We start from the raw sequence: 20,133 nt of genomic DNA, 5'->3' as shown, positions 1-20,133 counted from the left end.
CCGGTATTCAAAATGCCCTAATGGAGTGTTAAACGCCGTTTTCCACTCGTCCCCCTCCCTGATGCGCATGAGATGGTAAGCGTTACGAAGGTCCAACTTAGTAAAGAACCTGGCTCCCTGCAGAATCTCGAAAACTGAAGACATAAGGGGAAGCGGATAACGATTCTTAACCGTTATGTCATTCAGCCCTCGATAATCCACGCAGGGCGCAGGGTCCCGTCCTCCTCCTTAACAAAAAAGAACCCCGCTTCGGCGGGAGAGGAGGAAGGGACCACGGTACCGGCGTCGAGAGCTACAGACAAATAATCTTCGAGAGCCTTACGTTCGGTAGCCGACAGAGAGTCTAGTCTACCCCGTGGGGGAGTGGTACCCGGAAGGAGATCAATACAACAATCATACGACCGGTGAGGAGGAAGGGAGGTGGCCCTGGACCGACTGAAGACCGTGCGCAGATCATGATATTCCTCCGGCACCCCTGTCAAATCACCAGGCTCCTCCTGTGAAGAGGGAGCAGAAGAAACAGGAGGGATAGCAGACACTAAACACTTAACATGACAAGAGACGTTCCAGGAGAGGATAGAATTACTAGACCAATTAATAGAAGGATTATGACACACTAGCCAGGGATGGCCCAAAACAACAGGTGTAAAAGGTGAACAAAAAATCAAAAAAGAAATAGTTTCACTATGATTACCAGAGACAGTGAGGGTTAAAGGTAGCGTTTCACGCTGAATCCTGGGGAGAGGACTACCATCCAAGGCGAACATAGCCGTGGGCTTCCCTAACTGCCTGAGAGGAATGTCATGTTCCCGAGCCCAGGCTTCGTCCATAAAACAGCCCTCCGCCCCAGAGTCTATTAATGCACTGCAGGAAGCTGCCGAACCGGTCCAGCGTAGATGGACCGACAAGGTAGTACAGGAACTTGACGGAGAGACCAGAGTAGTAGCGCTCACCAGTAGCCCTCCGCTTACTGATGAGCTCTGACCTTTTACTGGACATGAAATGACAAAATGACCAGCGGAACCGCAATAGAGACAGAGGCGGTTGGTGATTCTCCGTTCCCTCTCCTTAGTCGAGATGCGAATACCCCCCAGCTGCATGGGCTCAACACCTGAGCCAGTGGGGGGAGATGGTAGTGATGCGGAGAGGGGGGACACTGTTAACGCGAGCTCTCTTCCATGAGCTCGGTGACGAAGATCTACCCGTCGTTCTATGCGAATAGCGAGTTCAATCAAAGAATCCACGCTGAAAGGAACCTCCCGGGAGAGAATCTCATCCTTAACCTCAGCGTGGAGACCCTCCAGAAAACGAGCGAGCAACGCCGGCTCGTTCCAGTCGCTGGAGGCAGCAAGAGTGCGAAACTCTATAGAGTAATCCGTTATGGATCGATTACCTTGACATAGGGAAGACAGGGCCCAGGAAGCTTCTTTCCCAAAAACAGAACGATCAAAAACCCGTATCATCTCCACCTTAAAGTTCTGATACTGGTTAGTACACTCAGCCCTTGCCTCCCAGATAGCCGTGCCCCACTCACGAGCCCGTCCAGTAAGGAGAGATATGACGTAGGCGATACGAGCAGTACCCCTGGAGTACGTGTTGGGCTGGAGAGAGAACACAATATCACACTGGGTAAGGAACGAGCGACATTCAGTGGGCTCCCCAGAGTAACACGGTGGGTTATTAATTCTGGGCTCCGGAAACCCAGAATTTACCTCCCTACTCTTCTACATTTGCACACACTGAATATAGATTGTTCTGTTGTGTTATTGACTGTATGTTTGTTTATGTGTAACTATGTTGTTGTTTTTGTCGCAATGCTTTGCTTTATCTTGGCCAGGTCGCAGTTGTAAATGAGAACTTGTTCTCAACTGGCGTACCTGGTTAAATAAAGGTGAAATAAATACAAAAATAAATAAAACACTAAGACAGTTTTGTGAAGAGGGCACGACAATGCCTTTCCCCTCCCCGGAGACTCAAAAGATTTGTTATGGTTGCCCAGATCCTCAAAACGTTCTACAGCTGCACCATCGAGAGCATCCTGACCGGTTGCATCACCGACCTGGTATGGCAACTGCTCGGCATCTGACCGTGCGGCGTATCTTGGCTTGGCTTCCCTGGTGATTTTACCGATACACCACTACTGGTGTTACAGAACACTTGATTAAGTGGTTGCAAGACACCATGTAATGTTTCAAAATATCTCAGGAGGATGTGTTTCAATATTCCAGTAAAGTTACGTTTTTGTATCCTTCACATTGGTGGCAGCTCAGTCCATCACAATGTTATTAGTCATGTTAGAAACATGCTAGAGTATAGCACTGATGTCATCGCCACCAAAATCCAGTGTGAGAATATCCACTGGGTGTACAAAACATTAGGAACACCTTTCTAATATTGACTTGCACCCCCCTTTTGCCCACAGAACAGTCTCAATTTGTTGGGGCATGGGCTCTACTAGGTATCGAAAACTTTACACAGGGATGCTGTCCCATGTTGACTCCAATCCGTAACTCAGTTGTGTCAAGTTGGCTGGATATCCTTTGGGTGGTGGACCATTCTTGATACACAGGAGAAACTGTTGAGCTTGAAAAACCCAGAAGTATTGCAGTTATTGGCACCTACTACCATACCCCATTCAAATGCACTTAAATCTTTGTCTTGCCCACTCACCCTCCATATGACACACATACAGAATCCATGTCTCAAGGCTTAAAAATCCTTCATTAACCATTCTCCTCCCCTTCAAATACACGAATTGAAGTGGATCTAACAAGTGACATCAGTGGGGATAATTGAATACAATGTATTGAGTTTTATGCGTCAATATCCAGTCTGTGGAGGTGAGAATGAAAGTTAGAGAAAGAGAGAGAGTGTCGTGGAAATGTCCTCTATTTACCAAATCATGGGAGCAAACCACACACACACACGTCAGAGTTAGTTATAAAAGTCCATCTTTAATTATATGAGCTCTATCACAATCCTGTGACTCTCAGATATATTCAGTGTCTCTCAGTGAATTCTCTGAGAGCCCCCTTACAATGCAACTGAGTTCCTTTAATAGCAAAGACACACATAGTCAGACAGCATAGACATAATTCATCGTTCAGCTTTGTCTCCTTTCCCAAACCCCAGAACCATAAACCAAATCCTCCATATCAGCAGGCATATATCAAATTGTCATTTAGATACAACCAACTCAAAATACAACCTCCTGGACAAACTCACGGAGAGGAGAATGAGGCTATAAGTTAAGATAGAAACAACATTAGAGGGAGCATAGAATGATTCCAGACACTGCCACCCTTCTTTCCCCACTAGAAAAAGGTAGGAAGTAAAAGATATGTTTACACATGATGACACTTTGACCTCTCCCCTCTCTGTGGCCCATGCAACTTAGTTTTGACATAGAACAGATAACTGCAACCTCGCCACAGTATTATACAAAAATACCATTCTGATGAGAATGAACTTACACACATTTGATGAATATTAAACATCTTACAATATGTTACCAACAAATTCTGAATGTTCCACGACAAGAGACAGAGAGAGAGAGAGAGAGAGAGAGAGAGAGAGAGAGAGAGAGAGAGAGAGAGAGAGAGAGAGAGAGAGAGAGAGAGAGAGAGAGAGAGAGAGAGAGAGGGGAATGGGGGGATATTAAAGAGGGAGATTCAGCTTTACAGCATGACTTTAGCAGAGGTTGCATTCACGGTACATGGTAAATGCTGCATTACCTCCACATTTCTATCGTGGAATCGGTAACGCTTCAGCTTTACAGATTGAATAGAGCCCTTTGTAATGGGACAGAGCTGGGCGTGCCTGTTTTGTTTTTGTTGCCTTAGTGTTTGGGACAGTTTAAAAAAAAACATGACCAGCCATCTAGGCAGGTAAAGAACACTGGTGCCATTTTGTCTGTCCCTTTCACCAAATGATTTACAACTTCCTGGTATTTGGTTAAGCTGTGTGGAAAAATACTCTAGCGTGAAAAAGCTTAGAGAGGCTCTCATGTCAAATGTTGTTGAAGTGCTGTGGTTGCAAGTTTACCTGCCTCATCTAAAGCCTCTTCTTTTGGGTTGTTGAAGATGTAAAACATGTATGTTGGTCTGATGTGTATGAGGGAGTGAATCCAGATGCAGCATTCTAAGTATTTGTAAAAAAAAAATAAAAAAGCCAATTGTTAACAAGCAAGCACCTGTTAAGAAACTAACTGTGGGAACTGTTAGAGTCCACTGGATTGATGATTCATAAAAAAAATTGTACGATTCAAAGAAATGATGCAGAGGTTGCAAACCAGTCAGGCTGCTCAGCTGAATGGTTGACAGACTGTACATTGAGAAATGCTGTGACTAAATTTAACAAAAATGAGAATAAATTATATTACCAAGCAAATACAAATGACATAAAACACAATGAAAAAATACTTTGGAGTATCTTAAATTACATATTGGGCAGAATGCCCAATTCATCTTCATTGTTCATTGAAGTTGACGGGTAATTTATAACAAAACCTTTCGATATTGGCAGCATGTCAATGACTATTTCACGACTAAAGTTCAATCCCTGGCTGTATCACAACCGGCCGTGATCGGGAGTCCCATAGGGCGACGCACAATTGGCCCAGTGTCATCCGGGTTAGGGGAGGGTTTGGCTGGGGTAGGGCGTCATTGTAAATAAGAAATTGTTCTTAACTGACTTGCCTAGTTTTAAAAAAAAGACATGATATGACAACATTGAATTGTGAACCATCATATTTTAATGAAAGAGAAGGATTTGAATTTGGTCAAGTCAGAGTGGGAGAGGTGGAAAATGTATTGTTATCTATCAATAATGATACGCCACCAGGTATAGACAACCTTGATGGGAAACTATTGAGAATGGTATCAGACTTTATTGCTCCCCCTATTTGATATATTTGATAACCATACTTTTAACCATACCTAAAGGAGTGTGTGTATCCACGGGCATGGAAGGAAACTAAAGTCATTCCAGTGCCAAAAAAAAGTTAAGAACCCTTTTCTGGCTCTAACAGTCACCCAATCAGTTTGCTGCCTGTTCTTAGTAAATTAATAGGGAGGATTGTGTTTGACCAAATACAATGCTATTTTTCACAGAACAAGTTAACTACTGATTTTCAGCAGGCATAGCGAAGGGCACTCAACTCTTACGGCACTGACTCATTTGACTGATGATTGGTTCAAATAAATGGGTAATATAATGATAGTTGGAGCTATATTATTAGATTTCAGTGCACCCTTTGATGTTATTGATCATAAGTAGGGTTGCACATTTTGGGGAATATTCAGAGGTGGGAATTTTCCGTGGGAATTAACGGGAAAATATGGGAATTAACGGGAATATATGGGAATTAACGGAAATATATGCAAATTCATATTAATACCATTTAATTGTAGAGGTTTTTTGCATTGGATATATTTACCATATCATATGGAGACAGAAACATAAACCTTTTACCTAGACATAATAGACATAATTGCAAATGATTCAATCCTTTCCAATAGAAATTTTTAAAACGATTTAGTTACGAATTGAACTTTAATGATCCATCGCATTTCCCAAAAACATTTTCAACATACTGTACATCTGTAAAATGACAGTCTAGAAACTAAAGCTTTGGTTGTCTTCCTCTCATGCTTCCATGTCTTCTCCCTGGACCTTCTCAATGTCCACCTCTTGAGCATCAGACTATGAGGCTCATCTTCACTGTCACTTTCCAACCTTGATGAGAATGGCTCGTTGTCAGGCTCAAAAAGCTTCAAATTTGCCCAGTTTGCCACCAATTTTTCAACCCTTGTATTGGTCAGCCTGTTGTGTGCTTTGTTGAGCTCTGAGGCGGCTGATGTTGGTGGGATTTGGAGGATGATGGAGGCAACAGGGGAAAGAGCCTCAGATCCACAAAGTTCCTTCCACCAGGTGGCTGATGAGATATGCTGGCACAACTGCCATATTGCATCTCCATCCCAAAGCCCTTGCTTGGAAGTGTACTTCGCCAGACTGCCAAGAACCTTGCCCTCATCCAGGCCAAGTTGGCGAGACACGATAGGCCTTGTTGATCTCTGCACCAGACAGGATGCTCTTGCCAGCATACTTGGGGTCCAACATGTACGCTGCTGCGAGTATGGGCTTCAGGGAGAAGTCTTCACGCTTTTTGATGTATTTCAGAACTGCATTTTCCTCTGCTTGGAGTGACAGTGAAGTGGACAGGGCAGTACGGATTTCTTCTCTTACATCTGCAAGCAGTCTGAACATCAGACAGGATGGCATTGTCTCCCTCAATCCGTGCAATGGCTACTGTTATAGGTTTCAGGAGTTTCAGGCTGCTTACCGCTCTTTCCCAAAATACATCATCCAGGAGGATCCTCTTGATGGGGTTATATCGGCAGACTGTGATATGGCCATTTATTGGAGAAACTACTTCGGGTGTTGCTGGTGCAGCTTCAATGTGGTTCTATTATTCTTCTCACTTTGGTTGGTGAGGTAGATTGCTGCTATAACTTGATGACGCATCACATACTTAACCATTTCCTTGGCTCTCTTGTTGTGTATCCATTGTTTTCATGATGTCCTTGAGGAGCAGATTCAATGCATGAGTAGCACAGCCAATGGGTGTGAAGTGAGGGTAGGACTCCTCCACTTTAGACCAAGCAGCCTTCATGTTCGCAGCATTGTCTGTCACCAGTGCAAATACCTTCTGTGGTCCAAGGTCATTGATGACTGCCTTCAGCTCATCTGCAATGTAGAGACTGGTGTGTCTGTTGTCCCTTGTGTCTGTGCTCTTGTAGAATACCGGTTGAGGGGTGGAGATTATGTTGTTAATTATTCATTGTCCACAATCATTCGACCACCCGTGATGATTGCAATTACAGTCTACTTTCTCTATGATTTGCTTAACCTTCACTTGAACTCTATTGAACTCTGCATCCAGTAAATGAGTAGATAAACCACGTCTGGTTGGAGGGGTGTATGCTGGGCAAAGAACATTCAGAAATATCTTCCAATACACATTGCCTGTGAGCATCAGAGGTGAAACAGTTGCATACACAGTTCTAGCAAGACATTCATCAGCATTTCTCATTGAGTCAAAAAACTTCTGATTCGAGGAGGACCATGAGCTGTTGCTATCGATAAGGTGTCTGATTTATAATTTTCACCTCGAATAGAAGTAGAGGAACTTTTGTCAGAGGTTGCTTGTTGTGAGCGCTAAGGGAACTTTATGTACTTGGCCAGATGATTCTGCATCTTTCTTGCATTCTTCACATATGATTTGATACAGTATTTGCAAATGTACACAGCTTTTCCTTCTACATTAGCTGCAGTGAAATGTCGCCACACATCAGATAGTGCCCGTGGCATTTTCCTGTAAAGATTAGAAAATGTTTAATAAAAATAAATAAAAAATACAATTCCATGTACAGATAAATAGTTAAGCAGTTAGATTAAACAACTCATTTGTAAGATAAATGTTTTAAAATGTATGGGAACAGGTGAATTGACACTCCTCAGTTAGCAGGCTCAAGCAAGCTAAAAACCCACATGGTAGCAAAAACTAACTAGTAGAAATTGTTAACAAGTTAGACATTATTTAAACACCCTTTGCTGTAGACTGCTATTACTAGTTAACAAAAAAAGAATGTATGTCATATAAAATCTATTCACCCCACCCAGTATTATAATAAAACTTTACCAGAAAGTATGTAGTCCTTGGCTCAGACAGTGTAGTTGTGTGGGCTTAATAGCATCTCACTAGTGTGCAAGATCTTGAGAATCAGCTGCACATGTGATGGAAGAATGCACTGTGCATGCAGAGGGTTGCAATTCCATTGAATTGGGGATAGTTTAACCTAAATATGCCACAAGACCTAGAGTTGCTTTTTTGAGTAACTTTTTTGATGAATTTAAGCAAAATTCTAGGAATTCCCAGGCTTAACTTCCCATGGAAAATTTCCAGAAAAATTCAGGAAATTTACTGGAAAGTTTCTGACCCTTTGCAACCGTAATCATAAGTTGTTATTGAAAAAACTTACTTGCTATGGATTTACATCACCTGCCATCACATCCAATAGAAACCCGGAGTGGGTTCTTCAATGGAAGCTTCTCTAACATCAGATATGTAGTGTGGTGTCTCTCAGGGAAGTTGCCTTGGGTCATTACTCATCTCTATTTTACAAAATATTTGGCACTGGATTTACACGAAGCTGGAGTGACTAAAATGTATTCGGAAAGTATTAAGACCCCATGACTTTCTCCATATTTTATTATGTTACAGCCTTATTCTAAAATGGATTAAATAAATAAAAAATCCTCATCAATCTACACAATACCCCATAATGACAAAGTGAAAACAGATTTGTAGACATTTTTGCAAAAGTATTACAAATTTTAAAAAGAAATACCTCATTTACATAAGTATTCAGACCCTTTGCTATGAGACTCGAAATTGAGCTCAGGTGCATCCTGTTTCCCATTGATCATCTTTGAGTTGTTTCTACAACTTGATTGGAGTCCACCTGTGGTAAATTCAATTGATTGGACATGATTTGGAAAGGCACACACCTGTCTATATAAGTATCCACAGTTGACAGTGCATGTCAGAGAAAAAAACCAAGCCATGATGTTAAAGGAATTGTCCTAGGAGCTCAGAGACAGGATTGTGTCGAGGCTCAGGTCCGGGTAAGGGTACCAAAACATTTCTTCAGCATTGAAGTTACCCAAGAACACAGTGGCCTCCATCATTCTTAAATGGAAGAAGTTTGGAACCACCAAGACTCTTCTCAGAGCTGGCCGCCTGGCCAAACTAAGCAATCGGGGGAGAATGGCCTTGGTCAGGAAGGTGGCCAAGAACCCGATGGTCACTCTGACAGAGCTCCAGGGTTCCTCTGTGGAGATAGGAGAGCCTTCCAGAAGGACAACCATCTCTGCAGCACTCCACCAATAAGGCCTTTATGGTGGTCAGGCGGAAGAGACTCCTCAGTAAAAGGCACACAACAGCCCGCTTGGAGTTTGCCAAAAGGCACCTAAAGACTCTCAGACCATGAGAAACAAGATTCTCTGGTCTGATGAAACCAAGATTGGACTCTTTGGCCTGAATGCCAAGTGTCACGTCTTGAGGAAACCTGGCACCATCCCTATGGTGTAGTATGGTGTTGGAAGCATCATGTTACGAGGATGTTTTTCAGCGGCAGGGACCGGACGACTAGTCAAGATCGAGGGAAAGATGAACAGAGCAAAGTACAGAGAGATCTTTTATGAAAACCTGCTCCAGAGTGCTCAGGTCCTCAGACTGGAACCAAGGTTCACCTTCCAACAGGAGAACAACCCTAAGCACACACCCAAGACAACGCAGGAGTGGCTTAAGGACAAGTCTCTGAATGTCCTTCAGTGGCCCAGCCAGAGCCCGAACTTGAACCCGATCGAACATCTCTTTAGACACCTGAAAATAGCTGTGCAGCGATGCTTCCCATCCAACCAGACAGAGCTTGAGAGGATCTTCAGAGAAGTATGGGAGAACCACCCCAAATACAGGTGTGTCAAGATTGTAGCATCATACCCAAGAAGACTTGAGCCTGTAATCGCTGCCTAAGGTGCTTCAACAAAGTACTGAGTAAAGGGTTAGTATACTTATGCAAATGTGAAATTTCAGTTTATTTGTTATAAATTTGCAACACTTTCTAAAAACCTGTTTTTGCTTTGTCATTGTGGGGTATTGTGTGTTGATTGATGAGGGGGGGGGGAATTATTGAATCCATTTTTGAAAAAGGATGTAACATAACAAAATGTGGTAAAAGTCAAGGGGTCTGAATACGTAAGGCAGTTAACTTCCTACCCATAAAATGCATTTAGTTGGACGAATGGTATCCCCTTTCCCTTTCCCTAGATCCTGTTAGCTACACAGGCAGGGAGAAAGGGGTTGAGGTGCATACACTTTCAGGCGCTTTTGTAATATACGATTGTATGATATCACCTATAGCATCAATATATATTTGTGAACTTTGTTGGAGGCACCATGAGCCTACAGTAGCATTTCACTCTACATTATTGATATCACATGGGGAAGCATATCACGTTATTGTGTTTATATTTGCCACTGTGTGTGTGTGTGTGTGTGTGTGTGTGTGTGTGTGTGTGTGTGTGTGTGTGTGTGTGTGTGTGTGTGTGTGTGTGTGTGTGTGTGTGTGTGTGTGTGTGTGTGTGTGTGTGTGTGTGTGTGTGTGTGTGTGCAAGCACAACTCACCAGTAACTTGTTTCTGTAAACTCATAAAAGCAGAATGTTCTCTAAGTGCATCCTGTACATTAGAATCCTTGCCAAGTCAAACAGCACAGCAAGGTTTTTTAGGAACGCACTCACAGAAGAGGTATGGGTAACCAAACACATCTAGATATGGAGAAGCAGGTTTCCAAGGGCTTCACTAAGAGGTGGAGCATCAACTGTCAATTATTGTATGCACATTTTAGAATGGTATGCTAGTTTTGTTGGGTTTGAAAGCAATCCAAAAGTATAATATAGTGGTAGACTGGTAACAGCATAAATTGCAGCTGCTGGGGCAAGGGCGTGTGGAACCCTGGTTTATCAAGAGCATAAATGTGGGGGCCACCTCGGGCTTTTCTGTTCTCTCTGTCTGCGTGTAAATATAGGTCTCCACACCCTAGGGCTGACTACGGTTTACAATGGACATTTCTATGGTTCTCCACTCAAGGATCGGGAAAACAAGCCAAGTAAAGTTCCTATTGCTTACGGTCTTTGATTGGATCAAGGTGAGTACAAGTCGTTTCAATACAGAAATCCTTGGGATATAGGATTGGAGGATGAATGGACGAATGGAACAGATGCTTTACGTATACAGCGGTGAAATTGCTTTCCGATCCAATCCTCTTCCCCTTCATTAGATGAGGAAAAAAACTTGTGGTGATTTTAGGAGCTCTCCAGATGGATAGTCTGGATGTTGACGTGGAGCAGACGTGACGCCATGTGGATGCTGTGTGTCACTCATCTAGTCATGCTCAGAGCTAACGCTCCACTATGACATCACCAAGTCCTCACCTCTGACATATGACTTAGTGTAGTGAGTCCATCAACAAAAAAGTGGGAGGTTGCAATTTTGTGAGCTATTCCCGAGGCCCTTTTTTCTCAATTTCCACCTGAATGACGTGTCCAAAGTAAACTGCCTGTTGCTCAGGCCCTGAAGCCAGGATATGCATGTACTTGGTACCATTGGAAAGAAAACACTTTGAATTTTGTGGAAATGTTAAAATAATGTAGGAGAATATACCACAATAGATATGGTAGGAGAAAATCCAAAGAAAAACCAAACGGAAATTTTCTTTTTTTGAGAGCCCATGCTCTTACAATGGAAATTATAGGGGCATACTGAATTCTAGCTCCCAGTATGCAATTCCTGTGGCTTCCACAGGGTGTCAGCAGTCTATGTTCAAGGTTTCAGGCTTGTAACTTCCAAAACGATTAAGAAATATCAGTTTTAGGACAGGGACACAGTCTTGGAAATTCGTGTATGCGCGCATGATGAAGACAGAACGTACCTGCTAAAATCGGTTTCCTATTAAACATACTTCTTTCCATAAGAAATATTATAGTTTGATTACATTTTAGGGTACCTGATGAATAAATAGAAAAATATTTTGACTTGTTGAAACAAAGTTTTGGGGTAGATTTTCGGATTCCTTTCTCTGCGAGAAACGAGTGGATTACTCAAATCGATGGCACCAACTAAACAGACTTTTTGGGATATAAAGAAGGATTTTTTTCTAACAAAACAACACTACATGTTATAGCTGGGACCCTTCGGATGACAAATCATAGGAAGATTTTCAAAAAGTAAGTGAATATTTAATCGCTATTTGTGAATTTATGAAACCTGTTCCGGTTGAAAAATATTTTGATGTGGGGCGTCGTCCTCAAACAATCACATAGCATGCTTTCCCTGTAATGGCTACTGTAAATCGGACAGTGCAGTTAGATTAACAAGAATGTAAGCTTTCAACTGATATAAGACACTTATATGTACCTAAATGTTTAATATCCATAATTTATATGATTATTTATTTGAATTGTGCGCCCTCTAGTTTCAACGGAAGTTGTCCCGCTAGTGGGACACCTAGCCCGAAGAATTTTAACCTAAATGTCCACAAAATGTACAAGTATACTTTCAAAAACACAGGTGAACAAAAATTAGCATATTACACAGCATCCTTTTATGCAACTGAAGTTTTGATTTATAATCTGATAGAGTTCATACTCATTTAGCTTATTCAAATGTTTTGATGTTATTTTTCACACTGAATATTGTTTTACTTTTACATATTACACATTATTGAAATGTTAATTTAAGAAGGAACACACAACACTATGTGTGGGAAAAAAAGGCACAACACACCAACATCAAAACCTCATCCCAACTGTAAAGTATGGTGGAGACAGCATCATAGTTTGGGGCTGCTTTGCTGCCTCAGGGCCTGGACAACTTGCTATCATTGACGGTAAAATGTATTCCCAAGTTTATGAAGACATTTTGCAGGAGAATGTTAGGTTATCTGTCTTCCAATTGAAGCTCAACATAAGTTGGGAGATGCAACAGGACAATTACCTAAAACACAGAAGTAAATCAACAACAAAATGGCTTCAACAGAGAAAATACACCTTCTGAAATGGCCCAGTCAGAGTTCTGACCTCATCCCGATTGAGATGCAGTGGCATGACCTCAAGAGAGCAGTTCACACCAGACATCCCAATAATATTGCTGAACTGAAACAGTTTTGTAAAGAGGAATGGTTCAAAATACCTCCTGACAGTTGTGCAGGTCCAATCCACAACTACAGAAAATGTTTGGTTGAGGTTATCCAAGGGTTTACATACACAGTACAGGGTGGGAAAAAGTATGTTTACATGGTGTGTTCAATGAAGACATGATAACATGTAATTGTTTGTGTGTTATTAGTTTAAGCAGACTGTTTGTCTAATGTTGTGACCTAGATGAAGATCAGATCAAATTTAATGAAGAATTCATGCAGAAATCCAGGTATTTCCAAAGGGTTCACATACTTTTTTCTTTCCACTGTACATATTTATATTCCGGACTATGACATTGCTCGTTCTTTCTTAATTCCTTTCTTTTTGTTTTGGTGATTTGCATGTATTACTGCACAGATGGTGCTAGGAGTCATTTCGCTACACCCATGATAACATCTGCAAAATATGTGTACGCGACCAATACAATTGTATTTGATTTATATGAAGTGTGAAGGTATGAATAGGAAATAGCATTTCCCCTTTGATTGCAAAAATAGATTACTTCATAAAGAGTTCTAAGAAAGTACTGGCATCTAAAAGAATCATGGGACATTCTTTGTCTCCTCTGCTTGCAGACAGACACCTTCATTCCCATTTTATCTCGGTGGGTGTTCATGGCTGCACCAGTCACACACTCGCTTCTCTCTACTATCCACTCCCCTCTCCCAAACTGATAATGCGGTGTCCCATCACATCCTAGACAGAACATTTAGATAAAACCGGGACATCGGCCACTTTTTTCCACACTCAGATAACTGACAGAGAAAAGGCAGCTTGTCTCAAAGATATCTGGCCTTATTTTCTGTCTGGAGAACTGACCTCTAGGCCCTCACCAGAAAGGGTTAAATATACAGTACCAGTTAAAAGTTTGGACATACCTACTCATTCAAGGGTTTTTCTTTATTTTTACTATTTGAAATTGAAGATTCATGTGCTTAGACAAACATTATGGATCACACCTGGTTCAGTTCAGTCCTCTGAAAGGGTATTTACAAAACATAAGAGATTCATACTGATAAGTACAGAACACATAAAATAAATATGTTTTGTGGAATTATCTAAGCTTGTACATGTAATGGAATAAACATACAGACAGTGCAGAATGGAGATACTTTTCTGTAACGTTTTTCCTAGCACATGCCCCCAAGTTTAGTCTCTTATAGCAGAGGAACGCTTGTCACCTCTCAAACAGGGCCAATCACTAGGGTCAGCTCACAAGTTTGAGCTTTTTAGACACCGTTCCTAATCAACACTAAAAGCAAAATCACTTTGAAAACATAAAAACAAAAACAAATGATCGCATCAACACAGACCGCAAACTGGTTACCGCAAAGCTTAATTAGGTTACCGCAAAGGGATTCTGAATGCTGTTCGCAAGAAGAATCCAGTGTTTAAGTCTATGTAAAGGTGCTTATTGTATTTCTTTACAGCGCATACATCATTTCAGATTTTCGATATTGATCAAATCTCACATCTAATGCAAAGGCATTTTAGAAGCATTGCCTTTATAGCTAATACACTAATTCATTCTTCATCGCGCAATCTTCTAAACTCCCAACATTTAATGCCAAGATGTTTCTATTTATTTATTTTATTATACTTTTGTAATGCTTTGTGTGACGTGGATCATAATTACAGTTACAGTCTCAGGTTGCGTGATCCTCGTAATGTTACATGGAAAATACATGTAACATTACGAGGAAAATACAACTAACGGGATGCAGAATTACATGTATAATCACACTCGCACAAATGCGACCAGTTATTTTTCGTATTTGCATTTAATTCCTTTCACTAGCAAATACGAGTGACCTGCTGGAACTTTAGAGCCCAAAATGTCCTTATGTGTGCTAACGCTAGCTTGAAAGTTAGTGAGTGGATTAATTTTTTTAATCAATTTTTAATGAAATAAAAACATTGGGCCCTATTCATTTCTAGGTACTTTTAACTCGGATCTCGTACCTGCTTACATGGACAGGGAATTGCGTAGTTGGTATGCAAAATACGTGCATGTAGGCATGTCTGCTGATTATGAAATTATTGACTGCTATGATAGAAATTCTGATATATTCTTGACTTAATTCTGGAAACGGTAACTCATTAAAACAAACTTTTCCCGTGGTGCCCCAGGTTACTAATGTGTTAATTGTTACATTATTAATTGAATCACGTAATAATTAAACATGGCTAATTATTCAATAAATACCATGTCATCAAATGAATGATAGTCACTTCACAACAACACTAATAAGAAGAGACTTGCCTGGGCCAAGAAACACGAGCAACGGACATTAGACCAGTGGAAATCTGTCCTTTGAGTCTATATTTGAGATGTTTGGTTCCAACTGCTGTGCCTTTGTGAGACGCAGAGTAGGTGAATGGATGATATCCACATGTGTGGGTCCCACCATGAAGCAGATGGTGTGATGGTGTGTGGGTGCTTTGCTGGTGACACTGTCATTGATTTATTTAGAATTCAAGGTACACTTAACCAGTATGGCTACAACAGCATTTGGCAGTGATATGCCATCCCATCTGGTCTGCGCTTAGTGGGACTATAATTTGTTTTTCAACAGGACAATGACCTCAAACACACATCCAGGTCATGTAAAGGCTATTTGACCAAGAAGGAGAGTGATGGAGTCCTGCATTAGATGACCTGGCCTTCACAATCACCCAACCTCAACCCAATTGAGATGGTTTGGGATGAGCTGGACAGCAGAGTGAAGGAAAATCAGCCAACAAGTCCTCAGCATATGTGGGAACTCCTTCAAGACTGTTGGAAAAGCATTCCTCATGAAGCTGGTTGAGAGAAAGCCAAGAGTGTGCAAAGCTGTAATCAAGGCAAAGGGTGGCTATTATATATAAAGGTTAATAGATATTATATAACAAAATATAGTCCTTGCATAAGTATTCAACCCCCTGAGTCAATACATGTTAGAAACACCTTTGGCAGAGACTACAGCTGTGAGACTTCTTGAGTAAGTCTCGAAGAGCTTTGCACACCTGGATTGTGCAATATTAGCCCTTTATTATATTCACAATTCTTCAATCTCTGTCAAGATGTTGGTGCTCATCACTACAAAGCAATTTTCAAATCTTGCCATAGATTTTCAAGCATATTTAAGTCAACTGTAACTTGGCCACTCAGGAACATTCTGTATTCTTAGTAAGCAACACGTGTAGATTTGGCCTTGTGTTGTAGGCTATTGTCCTGCTGAAAGGTGAATTCATCCCCCAGTGTCTGTTGTAAAGCAGACTGAAGCAGGTTTTCCTCTAGAATTTTGCCTGTGCTTAGCTCCACACCGTTTATTTCTATCCTAAAAATCTCCTCGGTATTTGCCGATGTCAAGCATACCCATACCATGATGCAGCCACCACTGCTTGAAAATAAGGCGGCAGTTACTCAGTGATGTCTTGTGTTGGATTTGCCCCAACATTGCATTTAGGCATTCTGTATATTTGTATTATTCTTTTCACTCTGTCATTTAAATCATTCTCGTGGAGTCACTACAATCTTGTTGATCCATCCTCAGTTTTCTCCCATTACAGCCATTGAAGTCTGTAACGGTTTTACAACCACCAATGGCCTCATGGTAACATTCCTGAGCAGTTTCATTCCTGTCCTGCAACTTAGTTCAGAAAGACGCATGTATCTTTGTGTCTGGGTGGTTTAATACATAATCCACAGCATAATTATTAACTTCACTATGCTTTAAAGAGATATTCAATGTCTGATTTGATATTGTTACCGACCAATCACTGGCATTTTATGAGGCTTTGATAGGCTCCCTGGTCTTTGTAGTTGAATCTGTGCTTGAAATTCAAAACTTGACTGAGGGACCTTACAGATGTATGTACTATATGGGGACAGAGGAAGGGTTAGTCATAAGAAAATCATGTTAACCCCTATTATTTCCCACAGAGTCCATGTTACATATTCTGTGATTTGTTAAACCAAATTTTACTCCTGAGCTAATTATTTCAGCTTGCCTTAACAAGCTATCATTGCTATGCAGACGACACACAATTAATCTTCTCCTTTCCCCCTTCTGATGACCAGGTGGCGAATCGCATCTCTGCATGTCTGGCAGACATATCAGTGTGGATGACGGATCACCACCTCAAGCTGAACTTCGGCAAGACGGAGCTGCTCTTCCTCCCGGGGAAGGACTGCCCGTTCCATGATCTCGCCATCACGGTTGACAACTCCATTGTGTCCTCCTCCCAGAGCGCTAAGAACCTTGGCGTGATCCTGGACAACAAACTGTCGTTCTCAACTAACATCAAGGCGGTGGCCCGTTCCTGTAGGTTCATGCTCTACAACATCCGCAGAGTACGACCCTGCCTCACACAGGAAGCGGCGCAGGTCCTAATCCAGGCACTTGTCATCTCCCGTCTGGATTACTGCAACTCGCTGTTGGCTGGGCTCCCTGCCTGTGCCATTAAACCCCTACAACTCATCCAGAACGCCGCAGCCCGTCTAGTGTTCAACCTTCCCAAGTTCTCTCACGTCACCCCGCTCCTCCGCTCTCTCCACTGGCTTCCAGTTGAAGCTCGCATCCGCTACAAGACCATGGTGCTTGCCTACGGAGCTGTGAGGGGAACGGCACCTCAGTACCTCCAGGCTCTGATCAGGCCCTACACCCAAATAAGGGCACTGCGTTCATCCACCTCTGGCCTGCTCGCCTCCCTACCACTGAGGAAGTACAGTTCCCGCTCAGCTCAGTTAAAACTGTTTGCTGCTCTGGCTCCCCAATGGTGGAACAAACTCCCTCACGACGCCAGGACAGCGGAGTCAATCACCACCTTCCGGAGACACCTGAAACCCCACCTCTTTAAGGAATACCTAGGATAGGATAAAGTAATCCTTCTCACCCCCCTTAAAATATTTAGATGCACTATTGTAAAGTGGTTGTTCCACTGGATGTCATAAGGTGAATGCACCAATTTGTAAGTCGCTCTGGATAAGAGCGTCTGCTAAATGACTTAAATGTAAATGTAAATGTAAAAAGGGCTGAATACTGCAATAACTATATATTAGTTAACATATCTAATTAATCTCTATTTTCTTTCCACTGACAGAGTATTGAGCTCATTGTTGACAATAAATTACAATTAAATACATTTTAAATCACACTTAACACAATTTGAAGAGATAAAAGGGGTATGAATACTCTGCAAAGCACTGTATACTTAGATTTGAATTGATCACTCAAGCAGAGTTTCATAAAAATAAAACAAATGGTTTAACTTAAAAACAATTGCAACTCATGCATCATAAATTATATACATTTGTGAAAGTAATGTATGTGTAAATCTTTAGTTAAAAGATGCAATATGCATAAATCGCTCTGCCATTTCCTGGTTGCTAAAATTCGAATACTCGCCTAATTTCAGTTTGTGACAAAACAAGGAGTCATTGTACCATCTAAACTGCTGTGAGATATATTTTCCATAACCAAAAATATTGTATTTTCAGCTGTTTGCTGGTGTACAAAAATAAACCACAACTAAATTTAAGAACTGGAAGAATAAAAATATCGCACATTGAACAATCTACCGCTTCTTAACTTGTTTTCAATGAGAATCATAGATCCATAACTGGATCGGTTCACCCAAAAAGTTACATATTGTAGCTTTAAAAGGCTTTTAGATTGGGGTTGCAGATGTCCTTGAAATTAGTTGCAAATAGGCCTATTTATCTGTAATTTATACTGTTTTACGTGATATATTGACGCTCTCTAGTGGCCAAAACGGAAAAAAAATAGATCTGAAAACCTACAGCTCCCATAATGCGTTTCTTTATTGCCAACATTTCCGCATTTGAAGGCATGCATTTACAGTAGCTAGCTAGTAACTTGTTTCGCCGTATAAAAGCTATACTAACATTACATTTCTTTGTAACCTGTTGAAAGCGGCAATGAACAGTGAAGGTATCAAGGCGATATTGCTCGACTTGGATAACACGCTCGTGGACACAGCGGGTGCCGGTGGAGTGGCCATTCAAAAAGTGAGTAGCACGGCCGTTTCATGACATTCCATTTTTCCCCTCGAGTAAAGTAGGCTTACAGGTACTTGATTCGATTGTCATTTGCTTGATCAAAACATTCCCTGGGTTGTTTAGGTACACATATTACGATCAGCATTGATTTCCTTGTTTCCTAGGTCACAGAGCTCTTGAAGACAACATTAGACCATGAACACACCATTGCCATTTGTGACAGATTTAAGCACAAGCTCCATCACGAGACCTTTGACCCAGCTGGTGGTAGGACAATAGATGAGGTGCGGATCAGCCACTGGGAGGAGAGCATCCAGGAGGTTATGGATGGGAGTCCCAGTTCTAACCCCACCCTTGCCAGTGAGTGCTACTACCAATGGAAGAACACTCGCCTGGAGCTTCTAACCATAACACCTCCAGTACTTACCCTGCTGAAGCAGCTGAGGACCAGCCACAAACTGCTGCTGCTGACCAATGGAGAGACCCAGACACAGAGGGAGAAGGTAGTGGCGTTGGAGTGTCAGGGGCTGTTTGATGCTGTGGTGGTGGGGGGAGAGCATGCAGAAGAGAAGCCAGCCCGCTCCATCTTCAACCATTGCTTTGGCCTGCTCGCGGTGCAGGCTCACAACTGTGTTATGGTGGGAGACTCCCTGGACACAGACATTGTCGGGGGGTTTAATGCAGGGGTTAGAGCCACAGTGTGGATTAATAACGGAGGGGTGTGTCCACCTGAGGGATCTGTCAATCCAGACTACACCATTCCCTCTGTGCTGGATTTACCTGAGGTGCTGGCCAAGTTGAAGTGAAAGTACAGGGAACAATGTCTAAACCAATCACATGAAGATTGTTTCCAAAGGCCTGAGTTCATGAAAACACTTTTTTTTTTGTAAAAGGGATTGTCAAAATCAAAATCATCTTATTTTCTTTCATATTCAATCTGGATGAAAGACAAAATTACTTTACAGCAACAATTATTTGCTTATCTACCAAAATTCTGTTTCATTGTTCATCGTCTCTACTCTCTAATGCAGCTAATGTATAATTCTGTCAATTTATGTTATATGTTGGTGGAGGTAGGTATTACATATAGTTTACTGGAAATATGAAGCTGAAGCCTGTGCACAGGTCCGAAACAACTGAGCCACTTGAATGTGTCGTGATTGTCATTCTGAAAAGTAACTAAATGTCAAAACTCACTTTCCCTAGTGGTCACATGAATCAACTTTGTAATAATAAATAATAATGCAACTTTGTCTAATGCTTAAAGTACACCATCAAAGTGTATTTTCTTACAGAATGTCACTCTAAA

The 20,133-nt window shown here is 41.6% G+C and overlaps 1 protein-coding gene across 1 annotated transcript; it reads left to right on the top strand.

Moving 5' to 3' along the window:
- Positions 1-18,612: 18,612 nt before the first annotated feature.
- Positions 18,613-20,090, top strand: LOC124037182 (N-acetylneuraminic acid phosphatase). Its single transcript, XM_046351852.1, has 2 exons — positions 18,613-18,833; positions 18,989-20,090. The coding sequence occupies exons 1-2, from the start codon at positions 18,744-18,746 to the stop codon at positions 19,628-19,630; spliced, it is 732 nt and encodes a 243-aa protein (XP_046207808.1). The 5' UTR covers positions 18,613-18,743; the 3' UTR covers positions 19,631-20,090.
- The last annotated feature ends 43 nt before the right edge of the window (positions 20,091-20,133 follow it).

Source organism: Oncorhynchus gorbuscha, linkage group LG06 (genome assembly GCF_021184085.1).
Source record: "Oncorhynchus gorbuscha isolate QuinsamMale2020 ecotype Even-year linkage group LG06, OgorEven_v1.0, whole genome shotgun sequence".
Lineage (NCBI taxonomy): Eukaryota > Metazoa > Chordata > Actinopteri > Salmoniformes > Salmonidae > Oncorhynchus > Oncorhynchus gorbuscha.
This window is presented reverse-complemented; position numbering and strand designations above follow the sequence as displayed.